Consider the following 19,429-nt stretch of genomic DNA (forward strand, 5'->3'; position numbering starts at 1 on the left):
AATGCTTTGATTTATAAAGGCCAGCGTTCCAAAAGCCCTCTTCACCACCCTATCTACATGAGACTCCACTTTCAGGGAACTATGGACACTTATTCCTAGATCTCTCTGTTCCTCTGCATTCCTCAATGCCCTACCATTTACTCTGTATGTTCTATTTGGATTATTCCTGCCAAAATGTAGAACCTCACACTTCTCAGCATTAAACTCCATCTGCCAACGTTCAGCCCATTCTTCTAACCGGCATAAATCTCCCTGCAAGCTTTGAAAATCCACCTCATTATCCACAACACCTCCTACCTTAGTATCATCGGCATACTTACTAATCCAATTTACCACCCCATCATCCAGATCATTTATGTATATTACAAACAACATTGGGCCCAAAACAGATCCCTGAGGCACCCCGCTAGTCACCGGCCTCCATCCTGATAAAGAATTATCCACCACTACTCTCTGGCATCTCCCATCTAGCCACTGTTGAATCCATTTTATTACTCCAGCATTAATACCTAACGACTGAACCTTCTTAACTAACCTTCCATGTGGAACTTTGTCAAAGGCTTTGCTGAAGCCCATATAGACTACATCCACTGCCTTACCCTCGTCAACATTCCTCGTAACTTCTTCAAAAAATTCAATAAGGTTTGTCAAACATGACCTTCCACGCACAAATCCATGCTGGCTACTTCTAATCAGATCCCGTCTATCCAGATAATTATAAATACTATCTCTAAGAATACTTTCCATTAATTTACCCACCACTGATGTCAAACTGACAGGTCTATAATTGCTAGGCTTCCTTCTAGGACCCTTTTTAAACAATGGAACCACATGAGCAATACGCCAATCCTCCGGCACAATCCCCGTTTCTAATGACATATTAAAGATCTCCGTCAGAGCTCCTGCTATTTCTACACAAACTTCCCTCAAGGTCCTGGGGAATATCCTGTCAGGACCCGGAGATTTATCCACTTTTAAATTTCTTAAAAGCGCCAGTACCTCCACCTCTTTAATTGTCATAGGTTCCATAACTTCCTTACTTGTTTCCCACACCTTAGACAATTCAATATCCTTCAGTCCTGAAGAAAGCTCCTTGCCTGAAATGTCAACTGTTTATTCACTCCATAGATGCTGTCTAAACTACTGAGTTCCTCCAGCATTTGTGTGTGTTGCTCTGGATTTCCATCATCTTCAGGATCTAGTGCTTATACTATCTCACTTCCTACAGCAAGCTGACCATTTTATGAAGGCCATGCATGTGAACTTGTGTCTGGATACAGCCAAAGATCACCCAATCATTTGTCTGTTGTTGTGGGGGACAGCTTGGAAAGAGGCTCATAGCAAAACCACTGCACATTAGTAACCCTATGAGCCTTAGTGAAAGATTAATCCGGCTCTGAGAGCTGGGGTACACCATGGTTACCGGAGAGTCACCCTGTCTTGAAGCCCCCTTCTGCTGTTGCAGTCACTGAGAAGTGGGTTTTCTTCATCTGGGAGTTACTAAGAGTTGGAATGCTATCTTGTCTGGTGCCTTCTCTTTGGCCTTACTGTACGAGTAATCCTGCCAGGAGTATAGGTCTCTAGATGACATTGCACTTTGGTTCATTGGCACAACATATAAATACGGCTGCAATCCATAAAAGCATTAATATGACATTTCTCTATCAAATATTCTCCAACCTTTGCTCCAGTATAAATAGCTTCTTTGGTTTAATGCAGCTGGAAACCATTCTTTTGCATTCTGTTAGACCTTCACTTTTTTAGCATGGTGACCAAAACTAGACACACTTCTCAGTGAACCAACTAGGACCTTTTAAAAATACATGTCCAAAATAGCTGCCTGGTTCTGTATTTTACACCTTAAGTTAAGTCGCCTGAGCCCACTTACTCCTACTCTTTGCAGATTTTGCTACTTTCAGATTCATGCTGATATAGTTAGCTTCCTCACTCTATAGAACTGTGCCACTCAGTAAATACTGCCTCACCTCCTCCTCTCTGCTAAAATGCATCACTTCACATCTATTAAAATCCATCTGTTGGTTACTTGCCCTTCTGAAAATCTATTTCTGCCTTCTTAAACCTTTTACTATCTTGCTGTTCAGAATCTGGTATCATTTGCAGATCTGGAAATATTAATTTATAGTGTCATTAAGGTATATTAGAAAGCAGTGATTCCAGCACTGCCCCAGAGAAAACTCACCGACTGTCATCCATCTGTCTGGGGAAGGAACTGTTTACTATAACTGTGTGTTCTGTCCGTCACCCAATGTAACAATGAATGGCACGCTAGGATTGAGGGGCCGAGTGGCCAACTCAGATTCATACAACACAGAAAAAGGTCCATCTGCTCCTTTGCTATTTACAACCTTCTTTCTTTCTTACTGTGATTACCTTAATTCCATCGATCTTCCATGGATTTTGTTATTCAGCCTTTTGTGTGGGACTTTGTCATACATCATCTGAAAGTCCATATAAATAACATCCTTACCTCAAACTTCCAAATAAAATTCAAGGACAACTTTCTTTCACTGGCCTGCTTTTATTAACTCAACTTTCTCCACATACTCATCTCCACATTTCTCGACAGGAAAAGGAAGGTTTTGGATATTGTGTAGGCAGAAGGGATTAGTTTAGTTGGGCATCTGATCACTAATTTGAAGTAGTTTTGCATAACATCATGGGCTGAAGGGTCTGTTCCTCTGATGTAATGTTCTATGTTCAATACAAACCATGTTGGACTATAGTTACTGAGCACGTCCCTACAGTTCTTCTTAACCATGAGTGTCACAGTTCTGGCACCTTCCTTTCATCAAGGGAGAATTGAAGGGTCACAACAAGTCCTCTGGCAAGCTCCAGCAGCATTCCCATCAGTCTAAATTGGGCCACATTCGTTTTAAGTGCAGTTTTCTAATGCTTCACTGCACCACCTCCATTTCTTGAGACTTTGGCAGCATCCTCTCTCTTGGTAAAAAAAACAAGTAACCATTATACTCTAGACCAGCTTTTGGCCCCACCTCCCGTCTTACCATCAGCTTATTATTTATATCCCTCAAAAGTACTGAATGACTCCTTTCTCTTCTCATATTCTAATATTTGCTTCTGAGAAATCAAAACCAGGGAGCTACGTTGGACAAACGTTTACCTTTCTTATATTTGCTTTTACCTCTCAGTTCATTGTATTCAGCCCCTGCCTCACTTGAATTATTCCTCCAAAATGCTTCATATTTTTCTTCGTAGTTCGTCATAGTCTCCATCTTCTCATCCTCAGTCACGTACAGAAATCTGGCTTTGTCTTGCCCCTTGATCCCTCTCACTCAGCCTGTACCCACAACTCCTCAATTACTGGTACAATTTGACCTGCCAGTCTTCGCCTGGTTCCATTTTATTCAGACCTAATTTGCTCTCATTCCATCCTTCATGCTGAAGTTCTATTCCAGGCTGCTCCTTAGCTTTCCCCATCTTACAGTTATGATATAATTTTTACCATTGCCCCAAAGCTCTCCCCTTGACACTTGGCCTTACCGATGCCCAGAACCAGACACAGCAAAGCTTCTTCATTGGGTTTAATACACTTATGCAGGAAATTGCTTGTTCGCAAAAATCCCTCCCTTTCTTTACCTTAATACTAAACTATCTTAATATAATCCCATTAAACATTGGGGTAACTGGAGTTCCCCAATTTCACCACTTTCCAGTTCTTGTACATCTCAGAGAAACAAATCTGAACTGAAATTAACATCTCCTTAACCTGCTTGGTGGTCTTTAGAACACACCAAGTGGCAGGAGAGTTCCCTAAATTCCAACTAACCACTGTCTCCTCATGGACATCAACTCCGTCCAGAATCACAAAAGCTACCTTAAGTTAACAGTGCCACCTCTTCTCTCATATTTCCTTCCTGCCATTTGTAAGTGCTTTAAGACACATAGTCATACAGCAGTGAAATAGGCCATTCAGCCCACCAAATCCATACTGATCATCAACCACCAATTTATACTAAACCATCCATTAATCCCATTTATTCTTCCCACATTCCCATCAACTTCTCCCAGATTTTCCACTCACCTACATACAAAGGACAATTTCACATGTTCAATTAACCTACTAACCTGCACATCGTTGAGATCTAGAAGGAAACTGAAGCACCTGGAGGAAACACATATGGTCACAAGGAGAACATGCAAACTCAACACAGAAGGCACTGGAGGTCAATACCAAACCCGGGTCTCTGGCACTGTGGGGCAGTGGCTTTATTAACTGTGCCACTGTTGCACTCAAGTTCCAATGACCCAACCCTTTTTAATAAGGTATGTTTCAAATATGACTATAACCACCATGTCATAGTTCCACTCAGCTATCGTTTTTTTCAGTAGCCAACCTTATTCACGAACCATGTGTTTTTCAACATGCATTCAGTAAACATACAATATTTCCCTTACCATTCTCACCTTCTGGTTGGTGGGAACAGTGTGGACACTGAGGCTTGTGCTGCAGCCTGTTGGCTTGCAACAATGGCTGGGGAGGAGAGGCCTGCAAAGTGAAAAGTCACGGGATTAGAACAATGTATGGCTGACATGAGCATTTCCTCCCTGTACCCAAGCACTCCAGTAACTAACCATCCAACTACCATCCAGCAGCTAGTAAGAGGAAAAATCTAAGTCCAACAAAACAAAAAATTTAGGTCAGTGTATTTCTCTCCGAAAACCTTTTGATCTGTTGAACAGGATTTCACAAGGACCAGTGTCAGAAAGGATCTAGTGCCGCAGTAGCAAATGTTTTTGAGAGTGTGTGTCCAAATTGGCGATAATCTAAAAATTCTTTTGTGTCCCATGGATTGAGCAGAGATTATCAAATAAGTGAAGGCACAATGTATTTACCGCTCTTATCTCTGGATAAGAACCAGAATCAGTTTATCACTTACATATGTTGTGGAATTTGTTTTTTCTTTGTGGCAGCAAGGCATAAAAAGATTACTATAAGTTACCTCACAAATGACAGAAGAAAAAAAACCCATAAGCAAAGCAAAGACAATACCAACTGGCCCAACCATTTACTATCCAAGTACTGATGTGTACACCAGGTCTGCGAGGATTTCAAGACGCATCATCCAACGTCAATGTGATCTTGCAACCCCCTAGCTGGCACCAAACTGGCGTGAGACATTTCCTATGAAAACATCTCTGCTCTCAGGTTGTAAAAATCATCTGCTGCTTCGTTTAGCAGTAAAGATAATCATTATGTATCTTTTTATTATCACTGTGGTTTAAAGAATTGAGGATTGGTACTGCATGCCATGTCCCACAGGTTGCCACCTCCGAATTCTAGGCTCACAACTCACCCAGTGACAATATCTCAGTACACTGCTTTAAGAACACAGTACGCTAAATGCACCATCAATTCACTTCTATCCTGAAACGAACATTACCCAAGCCACACATTCTGCCCAGGTGGCCAGGCACTGAAATGTGTACACTGGGTAGTGGTTCTACCTTTATTTTGTTATGGATTATAATACTGCATTTACTTAGGTTTGTCTTCTCTGTGGAAATGACTGGGAAAATAAGTTTTTGCAAATGCATAACTACTGACTTTCTTCAATAAAATTTTAAAGCAGTTCACATTTGTTTTGAATTGTACAAAAATAACAAAATTATTCCAAAGTGTTGCATTAACAGCAAACTATGACAAGGGGGCATAACTTTAAGGTGATTGGAGGAAAGTATGTGGGGAGGGGGGAATGTCGGAGCTAAGTTCTTTACATAGAGAGTAGTGAGTGTGTGGAGCACCTCACCAGGGGAGGTGGCAGAGGCAAATACATTAGGGGCATTTAGGAAACTCTTAGATAGGAACATGGATGATGGAAAAATGGAAAGTTATGTAGGAGGGAAGGGTAGATTGATCTTAAGAGTAGGTGGAAAGGTCAGCACAACATTGTGGGCTGAAAGGCCTATACTACACTGTAATGTTCTATGCTCTCTGACAATATATACAATATAATTGTGCCATAAGAAGGCTTGCTTTCTTTCCCCACACCATCCTTACTTCAGGAACTTCACCTCGAGGTACTGCAAATCAGAGGACTCTATTCTGGCGGATATGAAGTGGGAGATGTAGCCAAGTTGCTCACTCCATTGACTTTTGGCTGTGTGTACAACACTTCACTGAGCACGAGTCTGAGAATCACTAAAACCATTGATTTCACATCAAAGGCCATCACGTCTCCTTCTTGGTCCTACCTGTTGCATACGGGAGGTCATATTGCCCAGGAAGCAATGGGTATCCCATTCCAAGATGGTGATGTGAGGCAATCTGTCGTTGGGATGGGGAAGAACGGGGCCGTTCTTTATCGATGTCTCGTTCTCCTCGTTCCCTTTCATGAGGTGGCTTCTCGCTTGTCTATATTTGAAAGAGGAATGGTACTCTTTAATATCACACACAAAGAAAGTGACATGTAGCGCAGTGGTTAGTACAACACTTCACAGTACAGGTGACCTGCATTCATTTCCCGCTGCTGCCTTTAAGGAATTCGTACATTCTCCCTGTGACTGCATGTGTTTCCTCTGAGTGCTCCGGTTTCCTCCCAAAGTACAAAAGACATATCAGCTGGTAGGTTAACTGATCATTGTAAATTGTCCTGTGATTAGGCAGGAATTAAACTGAGGGACTGCTAGGCGGCATGGCTTGCTGGGCTGGAAGGGGCTACTCTGCACAGTATCTCAATACATGAATAAAATTAGCCAAGATTCAGCACTCACAACTCAGGCCGAACAGCCGAGAGTTAAGCTCCACTCTGAACAATCCAGTGCAGTATTGAGGGAGTGCTGCACCTTCAGAGGAGTTGCATTTGAATGAAGGTTGAACCACCTCTCAAAATGGGTACAAAATATCTTTTGAAGCCATGTGAAGTGGAGCAGGGGGTTTGCTTTGTATCCTGCTGAATAAACAGGATGACTCATCAATCATCTGAGCTGTTGCTTTTCAATTCCTGCTGTTTACAAACAGGCCACTGTGCTTGCCAAGTTGCAAACAGAGAGCACGCTTCACAATTAATTAGTTGGGAATGCCACTGTATTGACCCAAGGATGTTTGAAGGCACTGAAATCATGTATTCCTTCATTGCATGGTAAGTGTGCTTATTACCGACTACCCACAGACTGCACACCAGGCAAGGTTACACAATTGCTCTCACCAAACATGAAAGAACAGAAATCAGTGCACCTCTCAACTGACCAGCACTGATGCTTTTCTAATTTGTATTTACAGGAATATTTTTCAGATGATTTTCATTTACTAGAACCCTCCCAGTACGATCAGCTAATAACAAACTTTAACCTCAGCTCCAGGAGAGCAAGCAATACATTGCTCCCTTTTACTGGGCAGCCGTGCGAACCATTCTAATAGTGGACCACCCAAAAGCAAAATACTGCAGATGCTGTGATCCTGAAATAAAACAAATACTGGTAATAATCATTGGGTCTGACAGCAATTGGAGAAGGGTAAATGGATTTACTGTTTAATGATGATGAGCTTTGAAAGGCTTGATAGAACATCATTCTGAAATATTTCTACCTTTGATAACTCTTTTTTTCTCTTTTCAAGATTCTTTTGAAGACCTTGACCTGGAGTTACACTCTAACTTCCATTCTTTACGAGAATGGGACCTGCTCTCAGGGCCTCTCAACTGGTCGCTTTTTGATATTCCAAGAACGCGGCCTGAAAAATTAGCACACCTTCAGGGTGCTGGATTTTCATGGCTCTGGAGATGGACTGATCCACGGCTGCTGCCCCCAATTGGGGCGCTGCGGGCGAATATGGAACATTCGGAGCAGCAGGCTGTGTGTGCAGAGACCCGAACCTTGGGGCTGACTCTCTGGGCACGGAGCTCAAGAAAGGTGATGCAGCAGACTTTTAACGAGTTGTTTGTTATGTCTCCCCTTTTTCTGTGAAATTTCTTTTTCCCTTATTAGGGAGAGAGCGTGTGGTATGTTGAAATATGGGGTGAATGTAGAGACTTTGGAGTATTGCAAGTCTGTGCCTTTGCTGCATGCTGGAGTAGTCGCTGGGGGTGTTGTCTTACTACTGCTTGTGCGTGGGGGGGGGGCTTTGGAGTTCTAATTTTTAACTCTAGTTCTTTGGGGCACTCTCTGTTTTCATGGATGTTTGTGAAGAAAAAGAATTTTAGGATGTATATTGTATACATTTCTCTGACATTAAATGTATCTATTGAAACTATTGATTGCCATTTCACTTTTCATAGATGTTGCTTTATCTGCTGAACATTTGCAACGTTTTTGTTTTTATTGTAACAACATTTGGAATTATGGTGCTACAGAACAGGTTGACATAGGAATTCCCTCTTGAATAAATGTAGCTGACAAGTAAAGCCCCTGTATTTTGAAAAAGTTCAGCATTTTTTTTCAAAAGATGATGGCTTAAAAATACTGAAATTCTAAAATTTCATAATTGCTTTCATAATTGTAAATAATGCTGGATAGAAATGAGTTTTAATATGATAGTGTTGGTAGAGTACTGGATCAATTAAAAGTTGCATTCAAACCTCTGATCCTAAGCTGGGCAGCAAATAGCAGAGCTGTTGTCTCACAGTGCTAACAACTCGGGCTTGATCAAGATCTCTGGTGCTGTCCATGTGGAGCTTACATCATCTCCCTTGGGTTTCCTATGGGTGCTCTGCTTTCTTCCACATCCCAAAGAGGTTAACTGACAACCTTAATTTGCCCTGCTGTACGGGTGAGTAGTAAGTGTGGGGTGTGTACGAAAAAGGGAGCAAAGTAGGTTTGGCTTAAATGGAAGGTTATGAGCTGGGGCAGACAGAAGGCCAAGGCCCTACTTAAGTGGTGTAAATCCCTCTGACTCTCAGATCTGAAAGTTTACATAAAAGATAACCAAATAAAGTAGTAGAATATTTTTATCATATCGTAAAATTTATGATTTAATATGGCTTAGTCTGGTCACTTTATAGACATAAAATCAATCCATACATATAAGCCATTTTATGTATTTATACATTGTGGTTTTTTAACTATTGTGCTCTTTAGAAGAGCTTAAAAGCAAGAAGAGTTTAAAAGGAGACGGTTATTGCTTCAGCAGTTTGATCGGGGTACAACTGTGCAAACGCATGAACGTCAGTGAGAAAAGCGAGAGGTGTTTAAAAAGAGGCAGCTTTATAGAGTGGGCTCCAGAGGAGCAGGAGACGGAGTACAAGGAGACAGAGTAGGAAGGCTTTGGCAATAAGGGGTCGAGGTGAGGTAGGTAGAGACTTAGGGACTGCAGCTCCTTAGGGAACGTGTTAGGGAACTGGAGATGCAGCTCGATGACCTTCGTCTGGTCAGGGAGAGTGAGGAGGTGATAGAGGGGAGCTATATGCAGGCAGTCACATCGGGGCCTGAGGAGACAGGTAAGTGGGTAACAGTCAGGAGAGGGAAGGGAAGGAGTCAGATGCTGAAGAGCACCCCTGCGGCTGTACCCCTTAATAATAATAAGTACTCCTGCTTGAGTACTTTTGGGGGTGAAAGCGGAAAGCCTACTGGGGGGAGCAACAGTGGCCGCACCTCTGGCACAGAGTCTGGCCCTGTGGTTCAGAAGGGTAGGGGAAGGAAGAGGTTGGCAGCAGTGATAGGGGACTCAATAGTTAGGGGGTCAGACAGGCGATTCTGTGGATGCAGGAAAGAAGCACAGATGATAGTTTGCCTCCTAGGTGCCAGGGTCCAGTATGTTTCTGATTGCATCTGCGATATCCTGAAGTAGGAGGGAGAACAGCCAGAGGTCGTGGTACATACTGGTACCAACAACATAGGCAAGAAAAGGGAGGATGTCCTGAAAGCAGACTACAGGGAGTTAGGAAGGAAGTTGAGAAGCAGGACCACAAAGGTAGTCATCTTGGGATTACTGCCTGTGCTACGTGACAGTGAGTATAGGAATAGAATGAGGTGGAGGATAAGTGCATGGCAGAGGGTTTGGAGGAGCAGGGGACAGGGATTCAGATTTCTGGAACATTGGGATCTCTTCTGGGGCAGGAGTGACCTGTACAAAAAGGACAGGTTGCACTTGAATCCCAGGGGGACCAATATCCTGGTGGAGAGGGTTTGCTAAGGCTTTTGGGGAGAGTTTAGACTAGGATTGCTGGGGGGTGGGAACCAAACTGAAGAGGCAGTTGGCTCACAAATAGAGAAAGCTTGTAGACAGTGCGAGAGGGAGGATAGGCAGGTGATAGAGAAGGGATGCGCTCAGACTGATGGTTTGAGATGTGTCTATTTTAATGCAAGGAGTATTTTGAACAAAGTGGATGAGCTCAGAGCATGGATCAGTACTTGGAGCTATGATGTTGTGGCCTTTACAGAGACTTGGATGGCTCAGGGGCAGGAGTGGCTAGTTCGAGTGCCAGGCTTCAGATGTTTCAGAAAGAACAGGGAAGGAGGCAGAAGAGGTGGGGGCATGGCACTGTTGTTTAGCGATAGTGTCATGGCTGCAGAAAAGGAGAAAGACATGGAGGGATTGTCTACGGAGTCTCTGTCGGTGAAAGTCAGGAACAGGAAGGGGTCAGTAACTCTAATGGGTGTTTTTTTATAGACCACCCAATAGTAACAGGGACATCAAGGAGCAGACAAGGACGCAGATTCTGGAAAGGTGTAATAATAACAGGGTGGTGGTGGTGGGAGATTTTAATTTCCCAAATATCAATTGGCATGTCCCTAGAGCGAGGGGTTTAGATGGGGTGGAGTTTGTTAGGTGTGTTCAGGAAGGTTTCTTGACACAATATGTAGATAAGCCTACAAGAGGAGAGGCTGTACCTGATCTGGTATTGGGAAATTAATCTGGTCAGGTGTCAGATCTCTCAGTGGGAGAGCATTTTGGAGATAATGATCATAGTTCTATCTCCTTTACCATAGCATTGGAGAGGGATAGGAACAGACAAGTTAGGAAAGTGTTTAATTGGAGTAAGGGGAAATATGAGGCTATCAGGCAGGAACTTGGAAGCATAAATTGAGAACAGATGTTCTCAGGGAAATGTACAGAAGAAATGTGGCAAATGTTCTGGGGATATTTGCGTGGAGTTCTGCATAGGTACGTTCCAATGAGACAGGGGAAGGATGGTAGCGTACAGGAACCATGGTGGACGAAGGCTGTTGTAAATCTAGTCAAGAAGAAGAGCTTACAAAAGGTTCAAAAAAACTAGGTAATGCTAGAGATCTACAAGATTATAAGGCTAGCAGGAAGGAGTTTAAGAAAGAAATTAGGAGAGCCAGAAAGGACCATGAGAAGGCCTTGGCAGATTAAGGAAAGATTAAGGATTAAGGAAAACTCCAAGGCATTCTATAAGGATGTGAAGAGCAAGAGGATAAGATGTGAGAGAATAGGACCAGTCAAGTGTGACAGTGGAAAAGTGTGTATGGAAACGGAGGAGATGGCAGAGGTACTTTAATGAGTACTTTGCTTCAGTATTCACTATGGAAAAGGGTCTTGGCGATTGTAGGGATGACTTGCAATGGACTGAAAAGCTTCAGCATGTAGATATTAAGAAAGAGCATGTGCTGGAGCTTTTGAAAACTATCAAGTTGGATAAGTCGCCGGGACCAGACAGGATGTACCCCAGGCTACTGTGGGAGCTGAGGGAGGAGATTGCTGAGCCTCCGGTGATGATCTTTGCATCATCAATTGGGACGGGAGAGGTTCTGGAGGATTGGAGGGTTGCAGATGTTGTTCCCTTGTTCAAGAAAGAGAGTGGAGGTAGCCCAGGAAATTACAGACCAGTGAGTCTTACTTCAGTGGTTGGTAAGTTGATAGAGAAGATCCTGAGAGGCAGGATTTATGAACATCTGGAGAGGCATAATATGATTAGGAATAGTCAGTATGGCTTTGTCAAAGGCAGGTTGTGCCTTACGAGCCTGACTGAATTTTTTTGAGGATGTGACTAAACACATTGATGAAGATAGAGCCGTAGTTGTAGAGTATATGGATTTCAGCAAGGCATTTGACAAGGTACCCCATGCAAGGCTTATTGAGAAAGTAAGGAAGCATGGTATTCAAGGGGACTTTGCTTTGTGGATTCAGAACTGGCTTGCCCACAGAAGGCAGTGGATATATAAGGGTCATAGTCTGCATGGAGGTTGGTGACCAGTGGTGTGCCTCAGGGACCCCTACTCCTTGGAATTTTAAAAAATGACCTGGATGAAGAAGTGGAGGGATGGGTTAATAAACTTGCTGTTGACACAAAGGTTGGAGGTGTTGTGGATAGTGTGGAGGGCTGTCAGAGGTTACAGCGGGACACTGATAGGATGCAAAACTGGGCTGAGGAGTGGCAGATAGAGTTGAGTCCAGATAAATATGAGGTGGTTAATTTTGGTAGGTAAAATATGATGGCAAAATATAGTATTAATAGTAAGACTCTTGGCAGTGTGGAGGATCAGAGGGATCTTGGGGTCTGAGTCCATAGGACACTCAAAGCTGCTGTGCAGGTTGACACAGTGTTTAAGAAAGCATATGATGCATTGGTCTTCATCAATCATGAGATTGAGTTCAGGAGCCAAGAGGTAATGTTGCAGCTATATAGGACCCTGGTTAGACCCCGCTTGGATTACTGTGCTCAGTTCTGGTCACCTCCCTGCAGGAAGGATGTGGAAACCATAGGAAGGGTGCAGAGGAGATTTACAAGGATGTTGCCTGGATTGGGGAGCACGCCTTATGAAAATAGACTGAGTGAACTCGACCTTTTCTCCTTGGAGCGACGGAGGATGAGAGGTGACCTGATAGAGATGTATAAAATGAGGAGAGGCACTGATCGTGTGGACAGCCAGAGGCTTTTTCCCAGGGCTGAAATGGCTAGCATGAGAGGGCACAGTTTTAAGGTGCTTGGAAGTAGGTACAGAGGAGATGTCAGGGGTTAAGGTTTTAAGGTTTTTTTACACAGAGAGTGGTGAATGCGTGGAATGGGCTGCTGGCAACGGTGGTGGCCTTCACAGTAGTGGATACAGTAGGGTCTTCTAAGAGACTCCTGGACAGGTACACGAAGCTCAGAAAAATTGAGGGCTACAGGTAACCCTTAGTAATTTCTAAGGTAAGGACATGTTCGGCACAGCTTTGTGGACTGAAAGGCCTGTATTGTGCTGTAGGTTTTCTATGTTTATCTTATTGTGCTTTTTTTGTACTGTATCAGATCCAGAATAATGCTTATTTCATCCTTCTTTAACACTTATGTATTGGAAATTACATTAAACAATTTTGAATCAACGACATTACCACTCAGAAGAGGTGAAGATCATGCAATAGTCCACGCACTGCTGGAGCTTGGGTAAGGTGGGCTTCTAAAGTAGTTGCTGCTGTGTTTTGTATTTCTCCCATTACAACATCCCATTATATACATCATCGTTCCTCCCCACAGTCTCGGCATTAACTATCCACTTCACTTTCTTAGAGCTGCTATAATGATCTCACCCTAACCAGCTACCTTGTAGTCTCATGGTATGAGGTCTAAACCAGGGGTTCTTAACCTGGGCGGTAATGGTAGGGGTCCATGGCATAAAAAAGATTGGGAACCCCTGGTCTGAACTAACGACAGGCTGAGAGTAACAGCGAGGATGAGATATCGGCTTTTTAAAAAAATAAACTGTACATTTGAAAATACAGGCTAAGAAAAAACAAATTGTATGACAAATAAAAGGCTGTGTGGATTTTACACAGAGAGGTAACACATCCTACTCTTTATCACTGCTAACGTTTTGGAGGTTGTTGATTTGAACTTGAGTCAACAACACCTTTTCACCAAAAAGTCTGTGTTTCCGAGGCCGTGAGACAGATGGGCTTCCTATCAGAGCTTGAAGCAAGATGCCATCATCACATTAGTAAATAAATTGGGAAAAAGATTACGTTTCCAGACTGCAGTACGCACACAGAACATTTTTAACCAATACACGGGTGAAAGAAAAAAAAAATCAGCATAGTTTGTGAGCGAGAAAGAAATAATTATCAATTTGCACTAGATAAGAACGTAAGATACAGGAGCCGAATCAGGCCATTCGACCCATAGTACCTGCTCCGTCATTCAATCATGGCTAATATTTTAAACCCCATTCTCCTGCCTTCCCCCTGTAACCTTTAACCCCATTACCAAAGAAGAATTCATCAATCTATGCCTTCAATACACCCAATGACTTGACTTAGACAGTCCTCTGCAGCAATGAATTCCATCAATTCACCTACAGGCTGTTGAAATTCCTCCTCATCTCAGTTGTCCCTTTAATGTACCTTTATTCTGAGGCTGGGCCCCCTGATATTAAGCTTCCTAAGGGTGTGGGCTACAGGAAGAGTGAAAGAGGGGTGACAAGTTATATTGATGTTAAAGTATACAACTAAAGATCACACAATAACTTCACTTATTGTGGAAGGAGAACATTTAGGCTGTGAGGACAGCAGTGGGGTGGGAGGGTGAGAGGAAGTGAGGGGGAAACGGCTAGATAATTGTTAATGAAATAGACGACAAAGCAATTGGTATGATTTCAAGGTAGGAAAGGACAGATGACAGGCTCATTCTCGCATTTTATCTTAAGCATGAAAGAGATGTTAGAACAGCCGTAAGAGAATTGTCAGACAATTTTGAGCTTCATATAAATTGAGAGTTGCTGATTGGTAATGTATAAGGCAGTACAGGACATTAATCTTCTGCTGAGTAGTTTTAGAAATGAAGGAGCTGTGGGAGTGGTTGAGATTAACTGATGAACATGGATTCATGTTGAGGTGTTCAAAGGTAAGAGATGACAGACAATGAATAACAAAGGAACCATTCACAAAGAGCTACAAAGCATTGATAAGAGTTTGATGAATGCTTGGCGGAATCTACAGCAAAGGAGTTGATTGGACTGTGTGACCAAAGGTCATTGACTAACATCCAAGCAACGGAGTTAATGGAAAATTATTCTGTGATGAGCCATGAATTATACTCAACAACAGAAGTAATCGTGCCAGCTCTTCTTTTCCTGTCAAAGGTTTGGAAGGCATCCAGTTCAGAAAGTGAAATTGAATGACGGACAGTGCCTACTAATACTGTACTGTCCACAAACTGAGGTGACCTCAGCTGTGGCAACTTACCGTTGGTGACCTGCTCTTGTACTGACTGGCATGTTGCTGCAAGATATCTAGGGCCATTGATTCAGAGGCTGACTTGCTGCCCACACCAGGACTCCCGTGAGCACGATCGCCGTCATCGTGTCCTGGAACCTTGTTTGCATATGGTGAGAAAGAGAATCCCGAAGACAAATATGATCCTGAAGAACAAATGTTGACCCAGATCAGTCACAAATAAAGCACAGTTAGGATCTAAAAAGAGTGCAGTATTAAAATTCTCCATCTGTACAGTCAACCTGGACAATTTCACTGTTCAGAGCGAACAGCAGTCACAAACCATTATACAGTGGATTCTGGTTAATTGGGCTGTTTTGTTAATTGGGACAGCCGTTTATTTGGGACAATCCTTAAAGAACAAAAACTAAATTGAGAAAATGGCTGGGATTCCCTTTGTTTCATTTGGGCAAGTATGTCACTTAATTGGGGCAGGAGACATGTGAACTGTTTCTAACTAGCGTCAATTGTGGGCATATGTGTGGCCATTACACAATACAGCATGCTCAGAGTGATCAGTTTTAAATAGTGTCAATTGTATGAGGTTGTGTTCAAAAAGCAGTGATTTGTGTCACTGATAGTTGGTGAGAAATAAGCAATAAGACAATTCAGAACTGTTTTGCTCACTAAGGTTTCAAGTATTCAGGCTTGGAGGTGCCAGAAATGGTTGGGAGTGAAAATTAATCTATTTCACTGATAGTTACAAAGGTATCAATAATCATCCTGAATGTTACAATAAAAATGAAGATTTGGAAGATGCAATCGTCTGAAGCATTGTGTGAAGGCAGTCCATTATCTTTACTAAGAGTCTGCACTGATTTTGTTCATTTACAGTCAATCAAAAGAACATGACAGATATGTTCCTCTTGATAACTATTAGGAACTAATACACACGTACTGTAGTGTAATAATTTTTTCTGTATTTCATTTAAAAACATAAATTGTGACTCAGTTAAACGGTAGTTTGTCTTCTTATACCTTTTAACAATTTCTGCTAATTGGGACAGCTGCTTAATTGGGCCAAAGTGTACTGGTCCCAGTTAACTGGAATCCACTGTACTGTACCTTCACTTCTTGGAGAGGAAAGGAAAAAAACACACACACACAGTATTAACTAAGTTTCCTTCTTTTGGTCTTATGCAATACCACAAACTGAATCTAGGTTCCTGTACTGATCTAAAGCCTATGGAGAACAGCCTTGCCAAGAAAAAACTGCACATACAGATGCTTACTTCCTGGATAAGTTTCTTGTTTAATCTCATTCAGCCACACATATTCATAAAATAGCTTTCATTGCTCAGTCATTTAAATATTATCAAATATACTAACTACCTGGCTCAAACTGTCCACTACCTTTCACCCATCTTCAGTGCACCAATCATCTTGTTCTCCTGCTCACCACTCCCCCTCATCTTTTTGCACCGGCCATCTCCCCTCTTAGTCCTACCTGAGATGTCAACAATTTCTTTCCTCCCACAGATGCAGCACAACCCACTGAATTCCTCCAGCAGATCATTCATGGAATCATGTCACATTGGATAAATGGTGATACAAGGATCTATTTTAACGCTACTGACTTGGCGATTCACACAAATACCCGATATAACAGATGACCTTACCTGGATAATTCTGCATCATCACTGGCGTCACCCCTCGGAATCCTGGGTGAGGAGCTTCATATGGCTTTCCATAAGGATAACCATGAACATATGACATGTAGGATGGGTGCTGAACCATTGAGGAGGACACAGGAATGTGAAGTCCTGATCTGGGATCTTTTCCAACAGATCGACATTCTTCCAATGAAGCTGAACGAGACTCCAGGCACATGCTGTCTTTACCTTCTTCTTTCACTGCTATCTCTTTGCTTCTTATTCGAGATGAGTTTTCATCTTTAAATTTCCGGTCCCGTTCTGCTTCCTTCCACCTTTCCTCCTCTGCCTTTTGCTGCTCGGAGTATTTGTTAGGATACACATAAGACCACAATCTGCTTTCAGATTCCTGCAAAGTACAGTCCTGGGTCAACACTTCTATTAAAAAAATATCAAAGTCTGCACTCAGACTTAAATGCCAAGGGCATGTTCTACACCATTCAAGACCAAACTAAGCCAAGAGAAGCAAACACGGGTAAAAAATCTCCAGGGATTTATGAAGCATATTGGCATTTGTAGCACGCATTGATAAGATAAGAATCTATTATAACATCCTCTCAGTCAAATTGCAAGGCATATATGACAACATTAGCAACAGCTTTCGGAACTGCTAATGTGTTAACTGAAGTCCGTAGATAAGCACCTGCGCTTTTCAGATGACATTAAAATGGAACAGTTTGTTTACTTCAACCCAACCAGATGAAACTTCTAAAGTTAATAAATTTGACGAAGTTGGTCTGTTTTATTTAAACTGTGCAACACACAAGGATCTTCTACAAATTGAGGGCCCTTAATGACGTCACGCAGTGAACTCCTGAACAAAGAAAGGCCATGTGAGACGCATGACTGATGAGTTTGCAGTGGTGACCAGCGAGGGCTGAAGTTCTTAAGCCAGAACTTCTCTGGGAGAACATTCTGACTGGGGCTGATTGTAGTGTGGCCAAATGGTATGGAGAAAGGCTGAGCAAACCAGTTAATCCCAAGAGGTTTACAGTCAATGAAGTAAATGTTTCAATGAGTGCATTACTGCTGTAATGTAGGAATTTCTCCCACTAAAGCAGTGCTTACCAACATTTCTGAATGAACAAGTGGTTATGATACATTTTTGGAAGTCAAATGGTGATAGGATCCCCAGAGAAAATGGTAGGACACTCAGGAATATCAATAAACAGATGGACCTTATGGTTCAAGGCCACAGTTCCCTGAAAGTGGCAACACATACAAGCTGGGCGGTGATACGCTTGTCTTCCTAAATTGAGATCAGAAATCAGAATATTAAAATTGGAGCATACTTGCCAGATTGCACTTGTGCATTGGTCTGGTTGCCACAGTATAGGAAGATATGATTGCACAGTATAGAGCAGGCTCACTAGAATGTTGCCTGGATTGGAGGACTTTAATAGTTATGGGGAGAGAATGGATACACCGGAATGGAGGAAGTTAAAAGGTGACCTAATAGAGGAATATAAAATTTAAGAGGCATTTATATAGGGTAGACAGTCAATCTTTTTCCCATTGAGAGGGTATCAAAAACTAAAGGGCATAGGTTTAAGGTGAGAGGATAATTTTTTTTTAAACTGGGGATCCATGTCATTGATAACATAATACAGAGGAGGTGGTAGAATCACATAGAATCACTGTATTAAGGAGCCAGTTAGACAAGCACTTAATTAGACAAGATACAGAAGAATACAGACCGTGCAGGGAAATTAGATTAGTGTAGCGGGTAAAAACAGTTAGCAAGGATGTGGTTCCTGTGCTGTGAATATGGAAGAGCATATACAGTAAAATACCCAGACAATGTTGTGGATGTTCCTTTTAAGTACTTGGGGTTTTCCCTACAATTCATGGAGCAAATAACATGTTGAGTACATACAATTTACAATTTTTATAAACTTTCTAATTAAATTACAGTATCAAAGCTTTACTCATTCCCTGTAATTCTCTGCACTGCACCCCTACTAAGCAGATAAAGGCAGGGGAGGGAGGGTTTCACTGTCTGATCAAAACTCTGTTTCCATGATACTGTTTCATGGGCTGGCAAGGCAGTGAGGGTGGAGCCTGGAGGCAGGATGGTCCCACCAAAATTTTCCAGTCTGGCTAAATGCAAAGGCAACAAGAGCAAACAAGGACTATTCTGAGCTGGATGGGGAAAGAGATATTATGACAGCTCCATCCAATCCTGACTGCTTTTAGAGGAATGTTTAAGATGGTAGACAGTAGATGCGTGCCCTAACCTATACTTACCGAGTGGTACGGGCAACCATTCGGTAGAAAGTGCCCTCCTTCTGACACCCCCTACCTTCAGAGAACATACTCCTTTATCAGGAGCTTTCTGGATCATAGTTAGGATCATGCCTGTGCTTTCCAAAGATGAGAAAACCATACATCACTCCAAACTCAAGACAGCAGAGAGAAGGTGTTGGGTGGAAGAAGGGGATGAAGAGAAGAAATGAACAATTCTACTGGTCCTGTAGGTGAAGTTGCTGTGAGGGAAGTAAAATCAGGCTCAGAGCATTAATGTAACATTGCTGAAATTTCAGGGAAACTGTATGCAGCTCGGATTTCACTTTGAAAGCAGCACTTTAAGGAAGGATTGGAACAATCTTGTTCTCTGGAGTAGTCACTCCATAAGGTAGTCTAATTTATG

General features: G+C 42.3%; 1 protein-coding gene across 3 annotated transcripts in view; it reads right to left on the reverse strand.

The window, feature by feature from the left end:
• LOC132378825 (zinc finger protein 609-like) overlaps nt 1–19,429 on the reverse strand; it is a 224,821-nt gene that overhangs the window by 13,635 nt on the left and 191,757 nt on the right. For 2 of the 3 annotated variants that reach the window (XM_059946062.1, XM_059946060.1), the window contains 4 exons: nt 16,747–17,128; nt 15,098–15,273; nt 6,235–6,394; nt 4,447–4,528 (listed from right to left, as the gene is read on the reverse strand). In XM_059946062.1, the coding sequence (XP_059802045.1) occupies nt 4,447–4,528; nt 6,235–6,394; nt 15,098–15,273; nt 16,747–17,128 (800 nt within the window). Of the gene's footprint in view, nt 1–4,437; nt 4,529–6,234; nt 6,395–15,097; nt 15,274–16,746; nt 17,129–19,429 lie in introns of all 3 variants that reach the window. The other variant, XM_059946061.1, reaches the window with a different exon arrangement.

The sequence above is a fragment of the Hypanus sabinus genome, chromosome 21 (genome assembly GCF_030144855.1).
Source record: "Hypanus sabinus isolate sHypSab1 chromosome 21, sHypSab1.hap1, whole genome shotgun sequence".
Lineage (NCBI taxonomy): Eukaryota > Metazoa > Chordata > Chondrichthyes > Myliobatiformes > Dasyatidae > Hypanus > Hypanus sabinus.